Source organism: Alternaria novae-zelandiae (genome assembly GCF_023758075.1).
Source record: "Alternaria novae-zelandiae strain BMP 2774 chromosome Unknown scaffold_6, whole genome shotgun sequence".
In the NCBI taxonomy this organism is placed as follows: Eukaryota; Fungi; Ascomycota; class Dothideomycetes; order Pleosporales; family Pleosporaceae; genus Alternaria; species Alternaria novae-zelandiae.
The window spans coordinates 871,690-897,355 of NW_026056966.1; the positions used below are offsets into that span (position 1 = coordinate 871,690).

General features: G+C 50.2%; 8 protein-coding genes across 8 annotated transcripts; 4 read left to right on the top strand and 4 right to left on the bottom strand.

Annotated features, from left to right (window-relative positions):
- Nucleotides 1-334: 334 nt before the first annotated feature.
- Nucleotides 335-1,942, top strand: J4E88_003818 (uncharacterized protein; the record flags this gene model as incomplete). Its single annotated transcript, XM_049397466.1, has 1 exon — nucleotides 335-1,942. One exon carries the CDS (start codon nucleotides 335-337, stop codon nucleotides 1,940-1,942), a length of 1,608 nt encoding a protein of 535 aa, XP_049256854.1.
- A 4,487-nt stretch (nucleotides 1,943-6,429) lies between these two features.
- Nucleotides 6,430-7,709, top strand: J4E88_003819 (uncharacterized protein; the record flags this gene model as incomplete). The annotated part of the gene is made up of 3 exons (XM_049397467.1): nucleotides 6,430-6,746; nucleotides 6,792-7,284; nucleotides 7,392-7,709. The coding sequence occupies 3 exons, from the start codon at nucleotides 6,430-6,432 to the stop codon at nucleotides 7,707-7,709; spliced, it is 1,128 nt and encodes a 375-aa protein (XP_049256855.1).
- Nucleotides 7,710-8,532: 823 nt separating this feature from the next.
- Nucleotides 8,533-11,439, bottom strand: J4E88_003820 (uncharacterized protein; the record flags this gene model as incomplete). The annotated part of the gene is made up of 1 exon (XM_049397468.1): nucleotides 8,533-11,439. One exon carries the CDS (start codon nucleotides 11,437-11,439, stop codon nucleotides 8,533-8,535), a length of 2,907 nt encoding a protein of 968 aa, XP_049256856.1.
- Nucleotides 11,440-13,123: 1,684 nt separating this feature from the next.
- Nucleotides 13,124-13,618, top strand: J4E88_003821 (uncharacterized protein; the record flags this gene model as incomplete). Its single annotated transcript, XM_049397469.1, has 1 exon — nucleotides 13,124-13,618. The coding sequence occupies one exon, from the start codon at nucleotides 13,124-13,126 to the stop codon at nucleotides 13,616-13,618; it is 495 nt and encodes a 164-aa protein (XP_049256857.1).
- Nucleotides 13,619-14,389: 771 nt separating this feature from the next.
- Nucleotides 14,390-16,715, bottom strand: J4E88_003822 (uncharacterized protein; the record flags this gene model as incomplete). Its single annotated transcript, XM_049397470.1, has 4 exons — nucleotides 14,390-15,080; nucleotides 15,131-15,220; nucleotides 15,774-16,432; nucleotides 16,479-16,715. 4 exons carry the CDS (start codon nucleotides 16,713-16,715, stop codon nucleotides 14,390-14,392), a joined length of 1,677 nt encoding a protein of 558 aa, XP_049256858.1.
- Nucleotides 16,716-17,084: 369 nt separating this feature from the next.
- On the top strand, nucleotides 17,085-17,827 carry J4E88_003823 (uncharacterized protein; the record flags this gene model as incomplete). The annotated part of the gene is made up of 2 exons (XM_049397471.1): nucleotides 17,085-17,201; nucleotides 17,252-17,827. The coding sequence occupies 2 exons, from the start codon at nucleotides 17,085-17,087 to the stop codon at nucleotides 17,825-17,827; spliced, it is 693 nt and encodes a 230-aa protein (XP_049256859.1).
- A 465-nt stretch (nucleotides 17,828-18,292) lies between these two features.
- J4E88_003824 (uncharacterized protein) lies at nucleotides 18,293-20,445 on the bottom strand (the record flags this gene model as incomplete). The annotated part of the gene is made up of 3 exons (XM_049397472.1): nucleotides 18,293-18,325; nucleotides 18,377-20,169; nucleotides 20,223-20,445. 3 exons carry the CDS (start codon nucleotides 20,443-20,445, stop codon nucleotides 18,293-18,295), a joined length of 2,049 nt encoding a protein of 682 aa, XP_049256860.1.
- Nucleotides 20,446-22,185: 1,740 nt separating this feature from the next.
- J4E88_003825 (uncharacterized protein) lies at nucleotides 22,186-24,728 on the bottom strand (the record flags this gene model as incomplete). The annotated part of the gene is made up of 14 exons (XM_049397473.1): nucleotides 22,186-22,247; nucleotides 22,303-22,328; nucleotides 22,380-22,450; nucleotides 22,519-22,564; nucleotides 22,636-22,669; nucleotides 22,728-22,740; nucleotides 22,800-22,825; nucleotides 22,879-23,179; nucleotides 23,235-23,426; nucleotides 23,479-23,515; nucleotides 23,679-23,782; nucleotides 23,832-24,011; nucleotides 24,075-24,219; nucleotides 24,283-24,728. The coding sequence occupies 14 exons, from the start codon at nucleotides 24,726-24,728 to the stop codon at nucleotides 22,186-22,188; spliced, it is 1,683 nt and encodes a 560-aa protein (XP_049256861.1).
- Between the last annotated feature and the right edge of the window lie 938 nt (nucleotides 24,729-25,666).

Consider the following 25,666-nt stretch of genomic DNA (forward strand, 5'->3'; position numbering starts at 1 on the left):
TAACAACCATTGCGCATAGCCGAGTCAGCATAGTAGGCGACGATCGATAAGAGAACGTTGCACGTCGCCGCTCGCGTCGTCATCTCCAAGCCCCGCGTAAGGCGAGCAACTGCGCAAGGCGCCCAGCGGCATGGCCATTCAAGCACCAGCCTTGCCATCGCGAGATACCGCCGGCAATACTCCAACAGTTGCTTGGTAATTGGGGAAGAGTTTCGTCTATCAACAGGGATCTCGTGGGTGTCCTGAAGCTTGCGTCGATGCTTATCAAGCTCTATATAGCGTCGCGGCTTCCTGACGAGTATCGTGCCCAATTACGGACTCATAGAACGTAAAGATGTTTTCCGCCACGACTTTGGCACTCTCCACGTTAGCAGCTTACCTCATCTCCATAACAACTTACAGGGTCCTCTTCCACCCTTTACGCGACATTCCTGGTCCCTTCTTTGCACGCTTCAGTAAACTATGGCTCGCATGGCACGTCCGAAAAGGACAATCGCACGTCCACTTCCCCAAACTACACGCGCGATACGGGCCTATTGTGCGCATAGCACCCGACCAAGTCCTAGTGTGTGACGAAGACGCCATCAAAACCGTTTATGGAGCAGCGACGTCGTTCACGAAAGGGGATTGGTACCGCATAGCTGGCGCACCTGACAAAGGCCGGAAACCTGCTGAGGACGTTCTCGATCTGCTGACGGAAACGAACATGGAGAAGTATCGCAGGCAAAGAAGAGCCATCGGACCTGCCTATAGCATTGCGGGGTTGGAAAAGCATGAGGGGTTACTTGATGCCTACATCAATCAGTTCGTTGGCAGGCTGAAAGAGTTCGGAGGGAAAGAGGTAGATCTTGCGGAATGGACCCATATATTCGCCTTGGAGTCTATGAGCCAGTTCACTCTTGGCAAGAGACCAGGATACACGGAGAAAGGCAGTGACGAAGGGAACGGAGATGCCAGCGATGCGTTATGGCAATGCTTCACTGTGATTGGCATCTTCCCAGGCTTCGTAAAGCTGATGCATGCGATACCGAAAGTCGGCATGTTGCTCGTTCTGCCCGCGTCCCTACTGCTAGGTGTTCGACTACCGAAGGTTTGGCCCGTCTTCAGCTTCTCTGCTCCGACCATCATGCAGAGATTGAAAGCACTGGACAGTACGAGGGGCGTCAAGTTTCCTGGGGACCGACCAGGTCTCTTTCACGATCAAGGGACAGATGTTAAGCCATTGGAGCAACAGGGAGACGGCATTGAAGAAACGGATATGATGGCTACCTTGATGCGTCTGCATCATGACAAAGAGGCGCGTTTCCCTCCTCCGTGGGTTCTCTCGATAGCTCTTACCAACTTCGGCGCCGGACACGATACGCTCATGTTCACTCTGTCTTCGGTCATTTACCATACGTATCAATCGCCAGCCATTCTCACCCGTTTACGCAAAGATATGGAAAGTCAGGGCGTTACAAAGGATACCAAATACTCGGAGATGATCCAGAAGGTACCGCTGTTCCTTGCCGTTGTGAAAGAAAGCATGAGGATCTGGCCTACGCTCGGATGGTACATCCCTCGCCTCGTGCCCGCTTCCGGGGCTACACTATGCGATACCTACCTTTCACCCGGGACTACGGTCGGGACTAACCTCTGGGCTTCACACTTTGACCCGGAGGTCTTCGCAGATCCAAATGAGTTTGACCCCGATAGATGGCTTTCTGGTGGTAGTGAGGACAAGATGAAGGAGATTGGCAGAATGGACAGTATGTGGATGGGATTCGGGGGTGGAGGTAGAAGCTGCCCTGGACAGCATCTCGCGAGGTTCTTCGTTGTCAAGACATTGGCTCGTTTGGTTATGGAATGCGATTTTGAGGTGACAGGAGAGCCGGATATTGGCGGTTGGTTCCAGTGCACGATGAAGGGCGTTGGGATGAGTGTCAAGGAGAGGAAGATGTAATGATAGGAGTATCATTGGCGGCTACGTCAGACTGGCGGACAAGCAGCTGGATCATCCTGAGTTAGGGTCGAGGGCCTAGGAAGGCTACAAAGCAAAGAGTATAGAATAGCAAGATAAACAACAGCACTATGAGCCATGAGGCGATTTAGTTGTCTACTCTCAATTCTTCGCGACAGTCTACTCAGCCAGCTGCCACACCCGATTAAGCACATCTTTTACCACTTCGCGGAGAGAAACCTCTTTCGCATCCCTTTTATATTTAATAGACAGATTTAGTTATTATGTATCTTATATATATTATAAGAGTTATAAGTAGCTTATTATTAATAAGTTATTATAGTACTATAAGATAGAATAAAATAGAACTAGAGTTTAAAATTTTTATATATATATAAGTTAAAAAAAAGTATAAAAGCTTTATTTTTATAACTTTACTTTCTCTTTTATATATAATATATAAAATAGTATACTTTACTTTTTAGTTTATTACTTTTTTTATTTAAAACTTAAATAACTTAATTATAGCTATAATTACTTTTACTATTTTTTTTAATATTATTACTACTACTTTTTTAGCTAAAAATACTACTTTTAAGTAATTAGCTATTTTATAAGCTTTTTAGTATTACTTTTACTAAAGACTAAATATAAAGCTTTTATATAACTTAAAAATATATACTTACTATATAAATACTTAATAAAGTAAGTACTTACTATATCTTATATAAGTCTTACTAACGTTTTAGAACTTATACTAGTAGCTTAAGCCTTTATTTAAAATAAGTAAGTAATAGTATATAAGCTACTAATAAGAATAATACTTTTTATATACTAGTTTACTTTAAAGAAGTTAGCTTTTATATATTAAGTATTTTTTTTTAGTAATATTAAATAATAGATAAGAATAAACTATATACTTACTTTATATAATATATAAGTACTAATATAGATAAATATATAAAGCTTAAAAAATAGTACTAAGAATATAATATTAGATAGATAATAAATAATAGAACATATAAATATTTATATTATAGATAAAGCGTTTAGAGCGTGTGTAACATGTATTATTACAGAGGGAAAGGTAGAGCGTATGTATAATATTGGGGTTTTGTAGTAGGTGCAGATGGTGCCTTGTCCGGAAAGCTTTCCAGGAGGGTACCTGATGTAGTTTCGGCAGTCGATCGTCGTTGTTGTATTCGTAAATTGCGATGGTGGTGACGATGAGGTGGCGCTTCTGCAACCAAAGGTGCGGCCCGAAGCGTCGGAATGAAGAGTTCCGATGTCGGAACCGCCCGGCGAGCGCATCTCACCTCGACACCCTTTGGCTTCAACACTGAGTACCTTGAGGCCCAGATCATCTCTAATTCCACATCATGTGCATCTGTCTCATCCTGCGAGATTTTCCTTTCCCTCCGCCATCTTCATAACCATCCTGATTTGCCCCGCCGATCGCCGATCGCACTCTATCCTGCTTGACTGTGGCGTCAGTCGTCCAGTAACGCAACAGCAAAACAGCCCCCAATTGTTCTCCATGCAGCGGCACGGCGCGGGGAGTATTAGCAGAATGCTTCGCGTTCCAACGACTCGAGCTATGTACACTCTACATGTCTGTCAGCATGGAGTACAATCCAGGTAAGGGTTGCTCAGATAGCGCGATATTACCTAGCAGCTTGCATCCATCCCAAATTGTAACGGGGCTAACGAGACTCTAGCAAGCCGGGGATTAGATGAAATTAGCGAATTCCCTGACATCATTGTCACATCGCACGATGAGCTCAACACGCCGGGAAGACCACGCATCGATCTTGAACCTTTGGTCTACGATGGCCGTCGCCAATATGGAACTAGCCCGGGGAGGGGGGATGCTGCGAGGAAGGTTCTTGAAGATTGGGAAGAGAGATACAAAGCCAACCCAATCTCTCAGGTCGATTTCTTTCGCCCGGAAGAGCTAGACTCCACCTGCGGCGCCTCTTCAAGAGACGAGGACGACAAACTGGAACTTGACGTTGGCGATGAGCTGCTGACGGACCATACGGTGCCCCAAATCGTTGTTCATCAGCCAGATGAATCCGACGCGTCTGCAGGGCTCAACGAGAAACCATCGTTGAAGAAAGCACTTCCATTAGGGCAGGAGGCACGTTTCGCGCCGGTGAATAATCTCGAGAATACACTGAGGCCCGCTATCCGTCTACGGCGACATAGCTTTAGTAATGTCTCCGTACAAGACCTCACCAGGGAGCCAAATTTGAACGCGTTCGCGAAGCCAAAGATCCACCCAACACCACAGCCATGGAGTCGCATCGACGCGGGCCTGAAAGATGGATGGAAGACGCGTTCACGATGTTCGCCTTGGCCAGAGACCGGGCACCTCGTCGATATTGTGGTAGTCTATTTATACAACTCTGGCTTGTGCGACACATCTACAGATCCTGATCTTGACCTAGACGCTTTCCGACATCAAGCTCAACCTCACGTGGGAAGCCCTAGTAACGCCCCAACGCAGCCGATCCGCCGTGCTAGAACAGATATTGGAAGAATGCATCATCAGGTTTTGCCGACCATTTTCACGAACACCCAAAACCGCGTCCCTTTTGAGAGTGTCAAGCCTCGACCCGTGAGCTGGGTACAGGATGAGAACATGTTGCGAAAACGGGTACCAGGCAGCCGGGTTATCACTGTCGGCTTTGACTTGTCTTCGATGCTCTCTACCGTACCTGATTTCGAGGCTGCAGCGCAGCAACTCCATGAGCGTCTACGTCAACTGCGAGAACATCGTCAAGCACCAATTGTGTTTCTTGGTCACTCATTCGGCTGCTTGATCATACTGCACGCGCTTGCATCACTTTCATCTGGTCATGCTTTGGCCTCGAATGTCTTAGCCCACACCGCGGGGGTGTTTCTCTTCTCTTGTTCACTTTCTAATCCTGAAAAATGTACTCAATCGTTTGCTAAGATCCATAGAGTGAAGGCCAGCGGAAAGGTTCTCAATGAACTCCTCAGCAGTTCTTCCTTGAGGCAGATGCGCGAGAAGGCTAAGACCAGCTTAGTCTCTTCACGACAAGGGCAACAAGACGCGTCTAGAGGTCACCCACGTGGGAATCAGAGCCCATCGAGCATCAAGAACATTGCGATCGGGTTTCCAATAACACAAATTCACGCCCGAGGAGATGATCAAGGGACTAGCCAGGGCTCAATTAGCGACCTCTTAGGCATTTCGACCCGTACCTTGATATTCTCCCAGGATGCTGCAAACGTGCTGAAATTCGCCGCTTCTGACGACGTGGACTTCATGCGATTGATGATGCTAATGAAGGCCAAAGTCCGATTGTTTGGTCTTCTGCGAGCATCTATCGATAACAACCCAAGGGAGGTAGACGCCCTGCTCAAAGAAGGTGTCAGCCCCAATCTACGTGACAGGCTGTAAGTACGCAAGTCTTTCTTAGCTTCTAAAAGTTTCAAGTCGAAGTAGTGCGATCTTGTACCGTGCTACAAGATATGTTCTCTGGGACATATTAGTGTTCCAGGTGCACTTCATGAGGTGAACTTTGAGTAATGACTGATCATATCATATAGGCACCAAACGCCACTTCAGATCGCCGTACGACTCAATCACGAAAAGCTTGTTCACAGCCTTCTCAATGTCGACGGGCTGGATGTCAACGTGCGTGATAGCCAGCTAAATACGCCACTTCATCACGCAGTCCGCAACGGAAACGAGACGATCATCAGAGCCTTGTTGCATCATGAGGCAGACATTGCAGTGGAAAACACACACAAGCGAACGCCAAAAGCATTTGCCGAGAGACATAAATCTCGTAGGCACATAGCGAAAATGTTGCGCAGTCGCGTGGTGAAAGGACCAGATCATCGTCCCAGTGCCCAGAGGATTGGTAACGGTCGATCACCCACTTCGAAAGAGGGCAAATTAGCCTGCAAGAATTATCAAGTTACAGTCACGGAAGTGTATGTATCAAAATCTAGCGACAAGCATTGGAGTATGAACATCTCTGTCGAAGCGCTCTTGTACGGAAGCACCTCTTTGAAAGATATCCTCGGGCAGGTGAGGCCCAAAGAGGTTGCCACGAAAGTACCAGTCTGTACTTGGGTGCATGTTCCAGAAAACAACGTAGGTTCACAGCCCATCTGAAATCCTCCTGCATATCGCTGACATATCACAGATGGTTTGGGTCGAGGTGTGTAGCGTGCCAATCCTGACTACTTGCGCTGACCCAGGTTAGGATCTTTTCTCGAAGCTAGGCCTACATCCTGCAATATGGCAGGAAACGAGGAGATCTGTTACAGGATCTTTGCGCAACGTGCGTTACGTGTGTAGCTGTTCCCACGTTTACTGAATGAAACAGCGAGCCATAACACCTCATATCGGAACGAGTGACCATCATTCGATCTTTGTATGCTTTGCATCATAGCTTTTCGATGAATGGTGTTGACGTGCTTAGATACCTTTCTTGAGCTATGAAGCCAACATGCGACACGAAAGACGGACAGAATATGTTCAAGAGGTCGACCAAGAGCACTTGCTGCAAAACGCCACCGATGCGAACATACCGGGATCAGTGACAATGGAGGCCTTACGCAATATGTCGCACAAACTATCGTCAAAAGAACCCGAGCTTCTACAAGTACCTGTCAGACACAGTCTGCCCTTAAAACCATCCTCCGACGATTGTGACTCCGACTTTTCAGACACCTATAACGCGGACGATCCTGATGATTTGGAAGAAGAAGAAAAGGCATTGGTCACCGCATACCTACATGATCCTCCAGCTCTGCATATCCGACGGTAAGTTGCTACTCATTTTCTTGAGTCTGTCTGCTGATGGTGCAGGACGTTGGACCAGTACTACTACCATATGCTTGACAACACCAAAGAGCGCGACATGGACCAGGTAGTGTCTCGATGGGCAGAAAACACGAAAGCCGAGGCTCGGCACAACATTCTTATGGTGGATCAACTCTGGCTTTGGTCCACTCATCAGAAAGCGTCCCCATTCAAAGCTCAAGACAAGGCGTCTGAGATTCGAACAAGCCGCGAGCAGATGGGCATGAACAATGGAAGCTATCCGGAGGAAGAACCCCAGGATCACTACGTCATATCTTGCTTCCCAAGCAGAACAGGGACGGGCCAGCATGCGCACCGCGTTATGGACGATCTTAGACTACTAGTCCTGGATCCGACGCACCGCAAACGACACCCCATCCGTAGACCGGAAGACCTTACTTCACGCATATTGGAGACCTGCTGCAGTGTTTTTGATCGACTACTAGATGCGGAGCCACTCCGCTTCTTCCAGATGTTCGAAGAGAGTGTTGGAACGATAGTAAGTTTTGAAAGTAATGCTCTGCTCACTATGGCTGACTTTTGAAGGACGACAATGAGAGTCGGCTTTTTCGAGCCTTCCAACGCGGATCTACACATCTTATGCAGCTCAAAGCGACCAACAAGTACTACGAAGAGAAAAAGAATAAACTCCTCGTCGATCTTCTGGATATTCGCGAGGAGGTGAAGCTCCTAGTTGAGATAAAGGATATCCTCGATGAGATCAACATCATTCTTTCGGTACTAGACATACAACGGACGGTCATCAAGCAGCGACGGAAGGCGGAAGGGTTCACATTCCTAGGCTCGTCAGCTGCAGAGGTTCTCATCAAAGCCGACATAGATGACTTCAAGAAGCTTGAAGGTCACAGTCGCACCATACAGGAGAAGGTATGGCGGACGTTGCAAAGGGCGGAACAGGGCTAAATCACAACAGATCAATACTTTGATGGATCTCAAACAAAAGGCTGCAAATGCCTGGGAAGCAAGAGAAGCTCGTGAAACCACAGTTGCAGCAAGTAAACAAGGAAATGTAGGAAAGCCCCATGTTGTCTCGTTCCGCCCAGCTTACGATCTGCAGACGATCTTGGTATTCACGATCGTGACCATAGTGTTTCTTCCTTTGTCCTTCATGTCATCCTTTTTTGCAATCGGCATTGCCGCTTTCCCCAAGGATAATATCACTGGAGAGACCAACTGGCCGCTTGGCATTGTTACTGGCTTGTTATGTAAGTGACCCTTCCCCGTCGGCATTGCTTTTAAGGCCCCTATCGCTAATGCGTTCTCACAGTCGGCATATCTCTCAGCGTTTCCATTCCTCTCATCGTTCTCGCACTGAACATGGAGCACTGCGCAGCGACTTATCGAGAACTACGTGACAACTACTTCGCGCGCATTGGCATGTATCTCATCGCGCTCGCGGTGCCCCTAACACCAGAAAGATGGGCCAACATATTGGTGGAAGAATGGAATGCAAAGCTGCGAAGACGCTATGAGGCGTATACAGAGGATGGGTCACGAGACATCATGTCTAGCTCTACGTTGATGGTTCACAAAGAGCGAGAGGAAACATCGATAAATTAAGTGTAGTAGCGAATCAGATGGAATGAATTCGATGGGGCATGCTTCTATTGTAAGCTTAGCTACAGTGCTGACAGCCAGAGCGATAGCACGTTGCCTTAAAGGATTTACTTTGTATACCATGAAACTAAACAGGCCTGCAGCCTACATAACGATAAGATCTCACGATTTAGTCAACCCAACGTTTGTGTATGCTCTGAGGTGTTGTTGAAGTCTTCGCAACAACACCCTCAGCCAGCTGCCATACCCGGGCGAGCACCTCCTCCGCCACTTGGCTTCCAAGCCAAGCGCGCGCCTTTTCAACAACTAATTCCCAAGTGTCCTCCTCATCCTGCATCTTCTTCTCCAGAAACAAGACTACGATCGCAGTAGCCAGAAGCTGCTCGGAGTTCTGCTCGTTGAGCTGAGCGTTAGATAAGCTAGCGGCGTCGCGGTCGAGCTTCATCTCATCCAACGGAAGCTTATCGATGGCTCCCCATGACCCTTGAAAGGACTGTCGTGCGATAAGGCGCTGGAGGAGGGTGCCGGTCTCTTCCTGTACTTTCTGCCTTTGTGGCGGAGAGAAGGAGGGACCCATGGCCGAGCGACTCGACCGTTTCGACGAACCAAACCGACCCCTTGATTCTAATACTTGCGCGGAAGATGACGTGCGCAGCGCTGACGGTTGGCCAGGATGGGCCATGGGTGCTGCACTGGCTTTCTCGAAACATCCAAAGCCCATGTCTTCGTCTGAGCCGGCGTCATCCATTAGTGTAGTGCCAGCAGGTATCTTTCTAGCTCGGAAGTGCCCGCCTTGTCCGCCTCCGCCGCCTCGCCCGCCTCGCCCGCCGCCAGTACGGCCAAAGGGACCGCCGCCGTAGCCTCCACGGAACGTAGCGAAGGACCCAGACCTCGCCGACGCGGATGCAGGTCCACTGCCAAATCGTGTATCGCCACCATACGAAGTGGTAACCGGTGATCTGGATGCTTGGCCATGCTCCAGGACCTCCCAGTCATCGTCATCCGCTAGATCACTCCGGTTGATTGTCGATTCCAGAGCTTTTTGGCGTTTCTCGGCGATTTCGGTCTCGTTAGACTCTACAGCTACGAAGGAACAGTACTTGCCGCCGACCTGGAACTCGACTCCAAGACGGACAGCCTCATGTCGCTGAAGCAACAGATACTGCGAGCTATATTTCTTCTGGAACAGGACGTCAGTATCGCCAACGGTAGCCTCGGATAGCCATCCATGGCCCTCTTCGAGCTCCTGTGTCGCTTTGCGGGCAGCAAGCTGGTGAATCATCTCGTCGGCCTCTTTGCGTACTTCTACTGGAATTTCTAGCTCCAACGGGCCTTGGGGTGAGGTGCCCTTGAGAACAACACTCTTTGGTTGCAAATGTGATGACTCTGGAGACATGAGAAGATAGACACAGGTACGGTTGAATGGGAAGAGCGCTGGTATCTCGTGGGGTGTCTGCAGAAGCGTTGGGCGCTTTAGCTCCGGTAGACCAGCGAAGATGTCCTTTGACTCGCCGTCCTTTGGATGCTCTTCCACTACGTCCGGGTTATAGAGCGAGATGGGCTTCGCGTCGGCGTCGACGTCTGGGGCTTTCGTTCGCTTTTCGTCGTCATCGTTGTCCAGGTGAAGGTTAATACGAAGATTGTCGGCAATAGACTCGACGCTGTCATCTTCGTATTTGACTTCGAGACGGTAGTCCTGGATATGAGGGGTGAGTGCACCCTTCAGCATGCGAACAATCTTGCTATCAAGCTTTTCGTTGTTTGTAACCATCTGAGCGAAGCCTCTTCCGGCCCTCGCAACGCCTTCAATGAGCGCACTAGACACACCTCCACCTATACCGATGGGGAAGACACGAACTTTGCCATTCTTCGTGTTCTTGGAGACGTAGTCGAACAGCTGATCTTGAGCCCAAATATCGCCATCGGTAAGTAGCATGAGCTCGGTAGGAAGTTCGGTGTTGCGAGCTTCGAAACAGGCCTTGACCGCTGTGAGTGTCTCGGTCCCGCCAAAATTGGCCCCGAACGCTTCTACATGTCGAATGGCCTCCTCCAGTGTATCTTGGCCATACATCTGACTCTGTTCCCAAAGAAAGGAGTGACTGCTACCGAACGAACAGATGTTGAACATGCAGCCGATAGGGATCGATTTCAAGAAGACCTTGAGTGCCGACACCAGCGTGGGGATCTGACCGCCCATGCTACCCGATCGATCCGCAATGAAGATGATCTCGGGCTTTTGCGACTTGAGATTGAACTTCGGTACTAGTGTGGTCATCAATGCTCGCTGATTGGGGAGCGTTGGATGGGTCTCCAGAATCGCCTGAGGTACGCCGACGTCTTTTGCAACCACCTGTAACACGAAGTCCTTGTCTAGGCCTGTGGTACCTAGTGAAAGCGTTGCTGAGCCTTGCGAGAGCAAGGCGTCCTCATCTATAGTACTTGTTGAGAGCGACCCAAGTGTTACTTCGATGGGATGTGATGGCGAAATGACCTTCTTGATAGGAATATTTGCTGCCATCTTGACATCCACGAAGATGGAGATGCCCTTCGAGTCAATCTCGGCCGATGTCTCTTGGAGCTTTCCGGGATAGGATCCGTAACGGGGCGAGATGGATGCAGGTATGGTAAGACGAATTCCATCGACTTCAGCATCGTGCTTCAGCTCTTGGATGTATTTGATGGACACATGCACAGATGCGCCTCCGGGAATGTTGCTGATAGCAGTTGAGAATACATCCGCCGCCTCATCTAGTCGTTCGAGCAGCGCTGCGGCTTCGCCTCTCTCTTTGGCCTTTTCGTAGGTCTTCTTGGCTTCGTTCTTCTCCTTAACTAAGCCGTAGATAGTACGCTCGCCGATTTGGCAGAAGAACTCGACAACGCTGACGCCATCGAACAACGGAAAGGCATATCGGATCTCATCCAATGACTCGTTAGACCGGTTCACGAATGTCTGCGTCAAGGTAGTGCGGGCGGCCGTGGAGATGATCGTCGTGTGGGCGTCAACCTTAATTTGGGGGAGGTACGTTCGCTCCCGCGTTCCGGGATGGGAGATGTAACAACCGCACACGTGGCGCATCGTTGCTGTTCTTGTTCGAGGTTTGATGAGTTGAAAGGTAAAGTTGTTGTGGTCTCTCAAGAAACAGCGCGCACACTCCTGATATACTTGACCGGCCGGCTGCTGCCTGTTACAACCTTGGGTGGGGAAGTTCCTACCGCTGGGGTATGATAGGCCCCCAATGGTCGTGCCAAACTTCGAGCTCATGAGTCACAAACTGCGGGGGTCGTACCATCAAAAGGGTCCGGATCATGGTGTTGAGTGCCCCGTAACACGTTTGAAGCTGTTCCCATTGACGAGCCCTTCTCTTCTGGTAAGTACCTTACAGTTAGGACTTGTTTTATTCGACCATTCGAGATTTTCAAAGCTTGCAGAATGAGTCACATCCCACACTCTGATGGCTACATGCCGCGTAACGTCGTTGAGTTGTTAGTTTGTGCTGCGTTGTAGCCTCTATGGCTACCTAGCACTACACAAAGTCTTTAAGAATATTTTAATACACCTTATTAATTTTGCTAGAGGCTAGTCTATTACTACCTTGCTACTTTTAGCTATACTACTTAACTTATACTAGTTACGTAATTTATCTTTAATAATAATTTACTAATTTTATTTAATACTATATAGCTTACATAAAGCTAATAAGATTTTTTTTTTTAAGTTCTTAAGTATAAAAAGATAGTTAATATTTTATAAAAATAAAAGTACTAATATAAAGATATTATTATATAGTATTATAATTACTATAATTTTAGTATCTTTTTTTATCTTTTAATTTAGCTTTTAAACTTTAGCTATTAGTATTATATAATAACTAAAGTATTTCTTTTATATACTATAAACGTCTTTTTAGTACTAAATTTTATAGTTATAATACTAAAGTTTACTTTTTTTTAAAGTTACTAAGTTAGTAGCTAAAATTATTATTATTTTAAGCTAAGTATTATTAGCTTTTTACTTTATAAGTACTAGCTTAAATATAATTATACTAAAGTTAATTTTTTTTATAGTTATATAAGTTAGTATTATAAAAGTTACTATTATAGTATTAAAGTTATATAAAAAAAAAAGAATATTAGTAGTATATAGCTTTATATACTATTATACTTAAAAACTTTAACTTATTATAACTAAAAAACGTTTTTTTAAAAGTTACTAGCGTTTTTTAGTAACTAATAGTATTTTTTTAAATTATTAGCTCTACTAGTAACTATAGTACTATAGTAATATACTAAATAGTACTTTAGTAAATAATATTAAAGCTATTATAATTATACTATATACTAAAGTACTATCTTAAAGACTTAGCTTAACTTAAGACTAGACTATAGTCTAAGTTAAAGGCGCACTCTATTCTCTTTCTATAGCTACCTAAACTAGGTAGTCAGGCATCCTAGATTCGGGGGGCGGCCCGGCGCGACTATCAAGCAACGCGAGAGATAGCTGAAGCAATGATTCCTGGACAGCGCGCGAAGATGAACGCCTGCAACAGCAATTCGTGATGTCGCGCGTGTGTGTTGACGGAGGAGAAAGACGCCGAAGTGTCGCGTCGCCCGATTTCTCAGACACCAACTGTGTCATGACGTCAGGCATCATCGCACACTTTTGAAACCTCGCGTCTGGCCACGATGATATATACGTCGCTCATTAAGCGCTCAGATGTTGTTCCTACAACAATAATATCTCGCCAGCATAAATACGCAAGATGGAAATCCATGGGTACGACGCGCTTGTGTATTACGCCACACCACCAAACAGCTACATCGGCACCACCATCTTCCTCTCCTACATCGTCGCAGCACTCTACGCGACTATCAAGATCAGCTACTCGCTCTACGCTCAATACACGGCCATATTCAATGCCGTCAGCTCGTCAAAAGATGAGAAACTCAATGCAGCAAAGGCAGCGCGAGCGCGCCACATCAAGATCTACGCGTTCCTCGCTTCAATCAGTTTCGCGACGCTATCCTACAACATGCTCATGTTCCTGATCACGCACTACCTGGAATGGAGCGGAGATAAGAGCCGGAGCTTTAGTAATGTCAATGCCGATCAGGTGAAGAGATGGATGCTGGAGTCGACTTTATTCCAAGATTTCGCGCAGGATCTGGTCAAAGATGCGCCGAACGCGGTGTGGACGCAGGCAGCGATTCTGGCGACGTGGTTTTGGAATATTTATATGGCGCAAAAGGGCAAGTGATGTTTAATACACACGCGTGAGAGGGAACTAACGTATATATAGCGAGAACGCGCAGATACGACACGTCAATAGTGCGCACGTATATCCTGCTAGGCCAAATCCTACCCATTTCGTTTACAGTTTCGCTGTTCCTGATCCAACTCCATCTTTCATCTCCGGATGTTGCAGTCGCGAAAGGAGCACCTCAACCCGATGTAACGCCCAAACGTCGCAAGCCTATAGCAACGCTCCAAATCCCGAACATTCTTCTCAACGCCGCTCTACTCGCACTTCCAGCTCTGCGATCCAACTCAGTCTTTAGCGGTCTACTTCTTGTAACTCGCGCCGTTTTGTTACTTCCTCACTTTTCGGCCATGAGCTTGAGGGACGCAGATGTTGTCAAATGTATCACCGTGTCTGGTGGATTTGCGGTTGCAAATGCGGCGATGATGAGGAAGGACCTCACGCCTGGCAGCGTCATGGGATCTTTAGTAAACGGCGGATACGCAGTCAAAGCTCTGGGATGGGATGCAGTATTGGGTCTGATAGTGTATGTTGTGCTGGGGTGGGGCGGAGGGGTCTAAATACACGACCGGCTGCCTTCTAGCTATCGATCAAGTGCCGCATTCATGCTAAGAAATACCTGATATAGGCAAAGCCCTACACAGGTTTGTAGACTACATCAAGATTTAAAACATGCAAAGTAGGTGAGCTGAAGCTGATGTAGGCTCTACGGTGTTCAATTCCTTCTTACTTTGACGCGGAAAGGTGAATCATAGGTTCCTTGCTGCATTATGCGGTGCCATGTTCAACTTTGCTTGGCGCATCGTTACCCCTTCCCTTCCTGTACCAACCCACTCTCGCACCTTCTGATGCCAAATGCTGAACCAATGGTGCTGTAGCTTCCTCCAGAAGCGGGAGAACGTCATCGTATATGAAGTGGACGATGAATCCCACCTTCATTCCCTTGAGGTGTTTGAGATGACGAAGGTACCACAAGGGTTCAAGCTGCTTGGCGTATTGAGCTTGAGTCTTGGTGCCACAGTCGAACTTAAGCTCGATTTGGATGCGGCGTATATGCTCCTTCGGGTCGCAACTAGTGATGAGGACGTCGTAGTTCAGTGTAGACTTGAGCTCGTGCATCACTGCCACCCGAAGCAGTTTGGTGCGGTATAAAGTCTCTGCTAACTCGATTCGGTAGGTCTCGTGGACGTGTTCGTATACTGCGAAGTGTGGAATCTCAACGCCTTTGATGGTACATCTCCTGATACCGAGGTGCGTGGGGTTGCTGGTGAACTCTGCAAGATTCCAGTCCGTGGGGTTGTTAACCATGAGCACCTGATGTTGACGGTTGATACACCGGCTCTCGAGGATGTACGTGTAGATGATATCGCGGAGTTCCCGAGGTAACTGGTGCACCATCTTCGAGGTGAGCTCTGAGCACCAGCCTGGGCTGGCGTCGTCACATACGAGTCTCAAGAACCTGTTGTATGTTAGTTCCCTTCCTTATGGATGTGATGACTTGTGTCTTACGACTGGTAGTGGACTCCTTTCGGGTACATTCGAAGTTCCGTCTCGTTGCGTGGCTCGGTGGCTGCCATCTTTGCTTCTAGAGCTTTGGTACTAGTTCACATCGTTAGATTCAAATTCATGATGATACCAGCCGCTTCAATTTCTCCACAATGGAGAAAATGTATGCATGACTGGGATCATCATCGGCATTGCGCCGTGGAATCGATAGGCTGAGCATACTTTCTATGCTTGTCGAGTAGAGTTGTTCTGCTTGTTTAGTAGGCCCGATCTCCTTCGTCACGGCAATTGTCAGTAGTCAGAGGTTCTGGTGTGCGGCAAAGGTGGACGAAAGCTCAACGACCGTTTGTTTGACAAAAGTCGTCAAGGGGGGTCAGTGCGTACCGAGCTGGCAGCTGTTTGCATCGTCTAGGCAACTAAGGCTTGAGGCACGTGTCCCTTCCGCGACAACTCTCCAGAGCGAATCGGAGGAGGAGAGTGGATGCCTTTTGTTGAGCACCATATAGAGCGGTCAATCTAATTGCTCAGACCGCCTTGTCGAGGCCGAGTACTGCGCGACATACGTGTAACGACTCGAGATAACTTTGCTCTTGGATGACAGACATTGCACGTACAGTGCGCTCCAATTCGTGACAATACTTCCTACGATGCGAGCAGTGACTTGAAGGCCTCGCTAATAGCCTTGAACTTGTCAGGTTGCGACAGCGCCCAGTCACGCACCTTCTCAACACCCTCCAGATCCGCCCGCATATGGTCACTTGAAGTAGTCCCATTCAACACAACGACTCCTTGATCCATGACAAGAGCGTAAAGCGCGACGGGCAGTCCGACACCAACAGCTTGAGCCAACGCAGCGACCGGCTCGGATCTGATAAGAGAAGGGTTTCCGGTCAGAGTCCAGAAGGACTGGTACATAATGTTGTGTTCGCGGCAGAAGGCGCGTAACGATCCATCGTAGCGTGTCTGAGGGTAGAAACGGTTTTGGACAACGGCCGGCTTTATCGTGGCGTTCTCGAAGATGGCTTGGAGAATGGGAAGAGTAACGTTGGAGATGCCGAGGGAGCGGATCTTGTCGGGCACATAAGACTCTAGTAGTTTCCAGGCTTGAAGTGTTTGGTCAATGGTAGGCAGTGGAGAGTGCAGAAGTAGACAGTCAACGTATGAGACATTATCTGAGTCGTTGTATCGCAGATTCTTCAGCGAGGACGCGACGGATGTGTGTATTTGGGTGTCCAACGGCGCCTCAGGATCGTAGGGCATGTTGTTCAGATCTTGGCCGGCAGGCGTGGTATACTTTGTTTGTAACTGTGACGCATAAGCATCAACTACAATCAGTCTCCATTGAACCTACATATAGCTGTTTGCGTTCAAGTGTACTCTCAGCAAACGCCTCACGAAGCGCTTCACCGACCAAAGGTTCCTGGTAATGCCGTGGTTGTGCAGCTGTGTCGACGCGACGAAAGCCCTGGGCTAGAGCTTCCTTGACTAGCCTCTTTGTTTGATCTTTCTTCCAAGCAGTACCGTAGATGAACGCATGCTTATCATCGTAAAGACGTGATGCTTCTTGGTTCGTCGAAGCAGATGCCATATTGCGCGTGGTCGACGATGGATGTATACGGCAGGGCTTCACGTAAGACGCGGAGAAAGGAGCAGTAAATTTACAAACAGGTGATGGAGTCAGACGTCTGGAAATCATATCGCAAGCCCAACAAAAGATAGATGTGGTTAGCTCATACATCGGAAGTGACGATGCAAGGTACCACGACGCTGACTAAGCCAGCAACGGTGACGCTTGCTATCTGACATGAGCCCCACCAATGTTCCGATCGGACCTCCATCATCCCGACCAGAAAGTGCTCGAAGTACCACGCTCAACACCATTTCCTCCAAAGACTCATTTCTCTACCTTTGTACTCCAATTCCATTCTTCAAGAGAAATACAAACACAACAAACACCATGGTCCGACCAGACAAACCCCGCGACCCCATCGCCGGTCCCGAAACACCACAACCACCCTTCCCAATAAAGCTCCGAGGCCCCGTAGTAAAAGGCTTTGGACGCGGAAGCAAAGAAGTACAGATCCAATAGCTCCCACAATTGTCACGCCAAACTAACGTCACCAGCTAGGCATCCCCACCGCCAACATCCCGCTCTCCGGCCTAAGCATAGGCGGCCACGACGCCCTCGAATCCGGCATCTACTACGGCTGGTGCACGCTCGACACCTCCACAATCGCCCACTCCACCTCCTCTACCAGCGTCCCCAGCGCCACATCCGACACCTCCATCCCCTCTCAATCCTCCTCCCACGCCGTCCTCGACCTCGAATACTCCTCAGAAACGCCTACGCCCTCCACAATCTACCCCACCGTTCTCTCCATCGGCTACAACCCGTACTACAAGAACAGCCAGCGCAGCATCGAAATCCACATCTTGCACAGCTTCGAGAAGGACTTTTATGGCGCGCAGCTTAGTCTCATGATACTGGGGTTTATACGGCCGGAGTATGATTATGTGAGTAAGGAGGCGTTGGTGGAGGATATTAGGGAGGATATCAGGGTTGCGCAGAGGAGTTTGGGGAGGGAGGGGTATGAGGTTTGGAAGAGGGATGAGTGGTTGAAAGGTGGGGATGATGTTAAGGTGAACTGGAATCAGGAGGGGCAGAAGGATGGGGTGGGGATTGCGCAGATGATAAACTAGGGGTGAGGATGGAGAGGTGAGACACATTATTGGAGATGAGAGAAGACGTCACGATGTGGATAGCGATGGATGGCATGAATGAAACGGAGCATTATTATCATACTGTTGTTCTAGCCGTGGAAAGCATTGGTATCGCGCCTTTGGTGGCAGCTCGTCTACTCCGTTTACGCCTTAATGTACGCCCTCGAACACCTGAAACAAATAATAAGAAGTAGCATACCAAGCACTACCTGTCCATGATGCGCACGTCTCGTGAGACGACTCTGGTATCCATGCATATGCGCCAATGTTCCTAGCAAACCCAAACCGTAAAAGCACTTTTTTACTGCCGCCATGACAAGGTCGTAGGTCAGCTCGAAGATCATCATCCGTATTCAGGCAATCCGTCGTTGGGAAATACAACAAGAGCTACTTAGACCAGGTCGTAGGAACGTAGCTCAGTGTTCTTGTTCAAACTTGTCCCGCTCACTGCAGGCCTTTGTCGAGAACAGGCATGACCTAAACCATCATTAGCACTTGGCCCACACATAGAACCAGGATCAAACTTACACTCATACATACAAGCACAGGCATATCAAACATATCGCGCTTGATATGCCACCAGATCATACAATCAACCATACCATTCTTCGCGCCGAGCCGTTGCATGGCACTCTCGCCCTCCACCTTGACAAGCGGATCGACCTTAACATCAGCACCAGCATTTGCATTCTTCATTTCCTGGATGCGATCCATGTCTGCCTTGGTCTGGTATCTGAGCATGTTGACGCGTTGAGAAGCGTAGCCGTGAGGGTCCTGGTAGCACAGTTCGGAGAAGTGCTGGAGGAACTCAAGGGCGGACTTAGGGTCCATGAGCTCGATGATGTTGACGCTTGGTGTGGTCTCGGAGTCTTGCGCGGTGAGGTTGGGTGTGGTGTTTTGGGTTGAGCCCGTGTCGCTTTCGCTTGTGTCGCGGTTTGTGCCCGTGTTGACGTTGAGATTCGGCTCGTGGCCGAGGAGAACCTGGTCTTTCCAGCCCGTGAGGATTGTGAACTCCTTGTTGATACCGACAATCTCGCCTGAGCGACGACAGATCAAGAATGGTGTACCGACTTCCGCAAAGTGATCTTGCAGTGTCATAACCTGACGCTGGAGACCCATTTCTTGATGGATCAAGTCGTCTCTGTTCAACTCTTCCCGCACTTGTAGCAATACAGGTCGGTAGTTTTGAAGATACTGTTGTGCCTTAGCGACCCAAGGCCTCGAGTAGTTCTTGTCGATCAGCTGATAAAGCCTGTGATAGCCCTTGACGTAATCGTATGGCTTGGTAACCCCTTGGTATATGCTCTTGGTGTCCCGTTGTCGCTTGCGCACGCCATTAGAGTGTATCGGCTGGAGTGCTGTGGTCGAAGGTCTGTTTTCGTGTTGTGGTCGACTAACAGCCGGCGAACGCTGCGCATGCGTTCGATTCGTGTTGGCGAAGAACGCTGCAGTCGCCAGTGGGTTGTCACCCTCGAAAGTAGACGCGTCGGTAGAGGCTGGACTTGCTGTATGGCTAGCAGGCCCTTGGCCGATGACGAATGCGTGAGGACCACTGAGGCTGTCGTTTCGAAGACTGTGGTGATCGTGGCCAGCGGTGTTTGGCGTATGAACATGCATGCTCCCTTGCCGCGAATGTGCGTCTTGCCACTCGCCTGCTGGGAGTCCGTTCGCATTGTATGCCATAGCGGTTGCTGCGTTGTTCTGGTCCGCGTAAGTTGAGGGCATCTGTGCATTGTACATGTTCACAGCTCCGTTCATGTTCATCATCGCGTTATCGTGAGGTGTGTCCACTGCGCCTGATGACATATGACCAAGCATACCAAATTCGAGCGCTCCGTAATGGTTTCCGAAATTGAGGCTCGAGATGTCGAAATTGAACAGTGCGGGGTCACTCGGGTCGAATAAAGGTCCAAACTGCTGCAATTGGCCCTGCTGATTTTGAGACATAGGGTTTGGTGCGTTTTGTACTGGGCCATGGTGTGTCTGGTTGAAGGGAGGTGATATTGGCGACTGCTGATTGCTGAAAGCGTGACCGTCTTGAGCCACAGGCATTTGTCCTGGTATCGAATTGGGCGGGTAGAATGCCGCGGCCTGGGCTTGGTTGTACATGTTGCTCTGCGGAGAGACCGAGACTGGTTGTGTGTCGTGACTCGGTATCGGTGTTGGGCGGTTGCCGTTCATATACGGGTAGTGACCGCCCACACCAGGCATGAGCGCTCCATCTGGCGCATCGTGGAGATACTTGGCCTTTTTGCGCACGCCGTCCATGCAATGATCTTGGAGACCGCGCTTGATACAGCGATTGCATGGTCTCTCGTCACCTAGACGCTGTCAGTCCCGCCATTGAATGCAATGACTCACAATCAATACTCACCACACGTCAGATGGGCTCGCTGGCAGGCAAAGCACGCTCTCCGCGCCTTCTTCCTCCGCGGTCTTAGAGGGTCTTTTGCATTGGGCTTTCCATTGGTAGGCTTCTGGCTGGAATCACCATCGCCAGACTGGCGGTCTGTAGTCTGTTCAGCAGCCATGTCGTCGTCCAAGTCGCTCCTGTACTCGGGCGAAGGAGAGGCATCTTGGGCGTCTGGGGTGGTCATGATATCCCCTCTACTGGCGCAGGCACTCGGCCAAGCACGGACGGTCGCTGCGGTGGACGGAGGCGCTGGGGAGAGAGCCTAGTGCTGCGTGTAGCCGTCAATGGTGATCTTGGGGTGTTCCCAGCAAAACGGTTCAGCCAATGTGTCTGGGGTGCACGGCTTGAGGCGTTCCAGCTGCGTGTTTTAGAGTGCGATCACGCGTGCGCTGGCTGCTTGAACGGGCGCTGCCGTGGCACTCTGACAGGTCCAATGACGAGCTATGCAGGGGACCCAGAGAGTGAAGGGCTCTCAATCCGGCGGACAGGTATGGGACAGTGCTATTGTGGTACGGGGCCGGGGTCCATGTAATCGAGGGAGCATTCCAGGAGCACACAGAACCATGTTTGATAGCGAGATGCTACCGAGACGCGCTGCCCATGCTGCTGGGAGTCGAGTGTGGTTCTACGAGCGGTGCCGGGGTTCGTTCAGTGAGCCCGCGGGAGGTGAGAGCAGCAGCGTGGCAGTCACGGGTGCGGCGTCGCGTCGAGCGCGGAAGGCGCGACACGATAGGGCAGTGGGGTGATACAGCGCGTGCAGTCACGGTCAGCGCTGGGGCAGGTGCGATGGGCGATAGCGATGTCGATGGCGATGGGCGATGGGAGATGATCGTCTGGGGAGGCCGGCTACGAGTCGCGACGGAGCGCGCGGTCGAGGCGATGGAGGCGCTGCTGGGCTTGACGAGCGGCCAGGGCACTTGCAGCGCTGTGTGCAGTTGAGAGTGGGCTCGCGGCGTCGGGCGCTGGTCGTGTGCGGTATATTGGAGCTCGCTGCAAGATGCGCGCAGATGCGATTCCCCGCAATTGGCTGTTCGAGGTTTGCTGGAAGGTGCAGCCCACGCAGCTGCCTCGGTCCCTGTCGACCGGTAAGCCGCTTGCTTGGCCGGCCGCTAGCCCGCAGTCACGCACTTCTGCTTCACTATTTGACGTCGCTAGCCCTTCAGCCACTCTGGGGCTGCCGTCTGCCACATGATCGTCGTCAATACATAGGTGGATCGCGGTCAGTCCATCTTTGCAGATTGGGCACCCTGCTGCAGAAGGCCCTGCCCAGTCACTCGCAATTCCCACCGCGACACCTCATGCCACACAGCGCATCCCCAAAAAGCAAGCAGCCGGCATGCCCAAAGTGCCTCAAACTCGGCTATGAGGCATGCATGCAGTGTGGGATGCGAGGCCTTGGCGTTGGTTCTCACTGGCGTATCCCCAGCCTATGGGCGCGCTCGTATCACCAACTACCATCACTCGCTACGCTTCGCGAGCGCTGTGTGCCCTCACTGTCTCCCTCACCGTGTCTCTGGCCTGCCGACCACGTTTCCTCGCACGCCGGTGCACCGCCCCCGGCAACGGTACCATCCGCAGCTGCTTTCGTCTCTTGTGCATCCGTTGTCCCTCGAGCTGGCGTGGCCGCCCTCGTGGCGCTCATGTTCCGTCGCACAAGGGCCCGGCCATCCTGCTTCATGTGGTCTCACGTGTGGGCGCAAATTCCTTGATTCAATAAAATTCTTTCGCATCAAACTGCCGTGTCACTCGCTATTATTAGTCCTCTTCCAGTCAAGTCTGCCACATGCCCTCGCGTCGCTTCCATGCCCACTATGCTGATGCATATCGACTGCCTCCCCTGAGCCGCTTGCCATATCGAAAGAACAAGATTGGAAATCTGCAACAATATACGTTAGTGGTTCCCACGACCATTCTCTTGGGTCTCTTACGGTGCCATGGCCAGCGCAAGGAACGCAAGTAGAGTAGTTGCCCACTGGTAGCCGAGATCTTTTCCAAATCAGTGACCGCTCTTTCATCATGGTGTGCCGTCCTGGGGACTTACTGTTGTACATCTGAACACCAAATAGTCTATGTCGTTAATTAGTAATGAAGTCTGCCCCAACGTTGGTGCTAGCTTACGGGAAAGCCGCAGCAAAGTACGACCGCGCGAAGCTGTTGGCCGCGAGAGCCGATGCAGCGTAGACAGGGTACTGTTCGGCGAGGTCACTATCTCTGTACCCAAGAGCCTGGTCCGACTTCGGTGCGTGGTGGGACTTACAGCTTCGACCAAGAATGTAAAGACCCCTGAATAGACCCAGATGACACTACGTCACGGAATACGGTCAGTGAGCTGTTCATCGACGACACCTGAAGCGTCTGAAAGAAGAAAACCTACCCAAGGCCAAATACTGCTGAAAAGATAATTGGAACTGCAGTGTCATGGTCAGTTATTATTGCGACTGGACAATATGCACGATGATGTCGTACCTATCCAGTGAACCTGCGGAAGCCGGGATGTTAGCCATGGAATCTTCCATGCCAGTGAAAATCTAAACTTACTGAGGAGTATGTCGTCCACCCAAACCCTGCATACGTGTGATTAGAAGCTTGTTCGAGGCGAGGCCATGCAGCGGCTTACCAAAGAGTGCGACAGGGACGACCCAGGCCCCAACAATAGTCGAAGGGAGCCGAAACTCAGGTTCCGAACCTCCGGGCTCGCCTCCTTGCTCCTCGCGTTGCCGCACGAGCCTGCCGTATATTCTTCTCCAGAAAGGGTCCGTGGAGACACCCGCGAGCATGCCGACCAACAGACCCAAGAATGCGAGTCCAACCTGCGAGATGCTGAAGCCATGGTTGTTGCCGAATACGAGAGGAAAGGCGCCAAAGAAGAGGTACAGGATACCCAACAAGATTGCCGACAAGATGCAAAGACTCAAGCACTAGATCACAACAGTCAGTCCACCAATCACGGCCTCACTAAGCGCGGAGACCCACCATAGGCTCGAAGAAAAGAAGTTGAAACGGGCGGATGCATGACCACAGCACGGTTTTGGCGATAGATCTGTCCATCTTCTCAATGGGCGCTATCCACTCTGGGTTGCCGGTTTCTTTTCGCAGTCGAATCGCCTTTCGACGGAGCAAAACGGGGTGGTACGTCTCAGGCACGAAAAGAACGATTAGGCAAAGCTGCGAGACTAGCATTAGTCTCTGGTACACATGGTGTGCAGCACAACCTTACCTGGACTCCAGACCAGATGATGAGAACATAGAAACACCTGATTGCGTGTCAACACAAATCGCCGATTTCTCCACAAGAGCTGATCGACGGCACGCTCGATACGAGTATCAGGGGTAGATGCTGCCAGCTCGGCCAACGCCATCGCAGCTGCAGGTGCAGTGTCGCAAGGTGGGGATAGTGGGCCTGGAATAAGCACTTACCATCTCCATGTAGTATTTTCCACGATGAAGCCTCCTATCAGAGGGCCAACCTCTGGCCCAACAAACGGGCTGGCTGTGTAGACCATCATAGGCGCAGACAGCTCCTACACTTACGTCAGATATAGACGGCTAGTGAGCATCGAATGTACTGACGTGTTTCCCGAACATGTCACCAACAGTCCCTCCAGCAACACTGAGGAAGGCTGAGCCAGCTAGGCCGTCCAAGAAGCGCGCAACCAACATCGTCTGGATGTTCTGTGCCACGGCGCATGGTATCATCCAGATGAGGAAGAATGTGAACGAGCAGATGTAGATTGGCCTTCGACCGTAGAACTGGATCTTGTTAGTCGATCACGGGTACGCGAAGTGCCGTTAATTCCCGGCAGCTGTACGCACCTCCGAGAGTGGACTTAGAATCATCGGTCCTGCGCCGAGTCCCGCAACAAACATAGATAGACCAAGCGTGCACACTAAGCGCGAGGCCCCAAACTCAGGCTCCAGCTGACTATACGTCGACGTATATAGCGATGAGGTGCATGTCCTACATTTAGCAATCGTTAGTTTGTGCGCGTGCAACGGTTCGTATATGGAGTTGATGACGTACACGCATAGTGAACTACTGGCGCATATCAACACGATGAGCCATCTTCGTAGTTTGCCCATGCTCCGTGGATTCTCTGGGTCGGCGTCACCATCCCAGGTCACGAGGTACGGTTGCTCTGTTACAGGGCCGGGTCGGGAGTTGCTTGGGCCTTTGGCATTGGCTTCTGCGTCGAGGCATGTGTAGCCGTCTCCTCCAGCTCTCGAGTGATGGGATCTAACAGTCTTCAGGCTTCTGCCATCTTGCGAACGTCTGCTTTGGCTGCGGCCTCTTTCAGCTGTTGCGTCATTCAGCTCCTTCGTTGGGGACTGCATAGCTCCGCCATGTCCAACATCTTTCTCTTCGTCGATGTCGGCAGCAGATACTCCTCTCTTCTCGTACTCGCTTGACGCGCTGTCTTCATGTTGTTCGCGTGCCGAGCCAAAGCTCGTTCTTTCTTTCGACTCCATTTTGATGAGTTTCGCCGTCGCTCTGGGTGTTGGAATGAAACGCAAGGTCCGACGAGTACCAAAATCACCAACAGCACGCCAATCTTTCAGAAACTGCTCCACTCTGGAAATGACTAGTTGCCGCTCGGATATAACTCGCTAAGGTTCTCAAAGAACCCCTGATGACAAACCCTGGTTATGCGACGCGATGCAGGTCCAACAGGCGAAGGAATGAGGTAGGGAAAACGCGGCAAGAAGGGATACTGTATACTAGAAGCAGACATCGCGCTTCTACTAAGCTTTCAAACCGCGCCGCGGCGATCGGCCCAAAGGCTCTGGGGCCACTCGTGCGCAGAGTGGGGTGGCGTCTTCCTGCCATAACGGCGCCAGTCTGTCTAGATTGCTGGGGTGCGTATGTGCGTCATCCGGCTAAGACATCTGCTAGGGTTCTGACATGAACATGTTGATCAGCATGCTGGTATGTAATGCGGATTTAACGTGTGAGTGCCGACGATGAATTCCATGGCATACGTACACATCGATCTGGAGATACAACACCGTCGTCTTTCGTGAGCGGCCTTCCGACGGTACTTCCGACAGTGCTTCCGACGATGCGATTCATGTCTTCGCCCTCGAATTGCCGCGATCGGCGCAAGACCTGCCGATGCAAAAGACTAGCGGGCCGTAATTAGCAAAACCATCCGTTCGGAAAAGCATTTGCCCTGATCCCTGGAAACTGCTATGCGAGAACGTCTTTCAACCTCACGTTGCCCATTTCAAACATTCGCAGAAGGTGACATACCGTAACTCCGTGCTGGATTCCGTTGCAGCCATCGATCGTGTTGGAGTTGTTGTGCAACTAGCTCGCAAGGGCGCACCTGCCCACCACAATTGCCACTAACTCCAAACCCCGAGACCACGAGGCACTTCTTCCTCGCTTTGAAAGCAGAACGCAACAT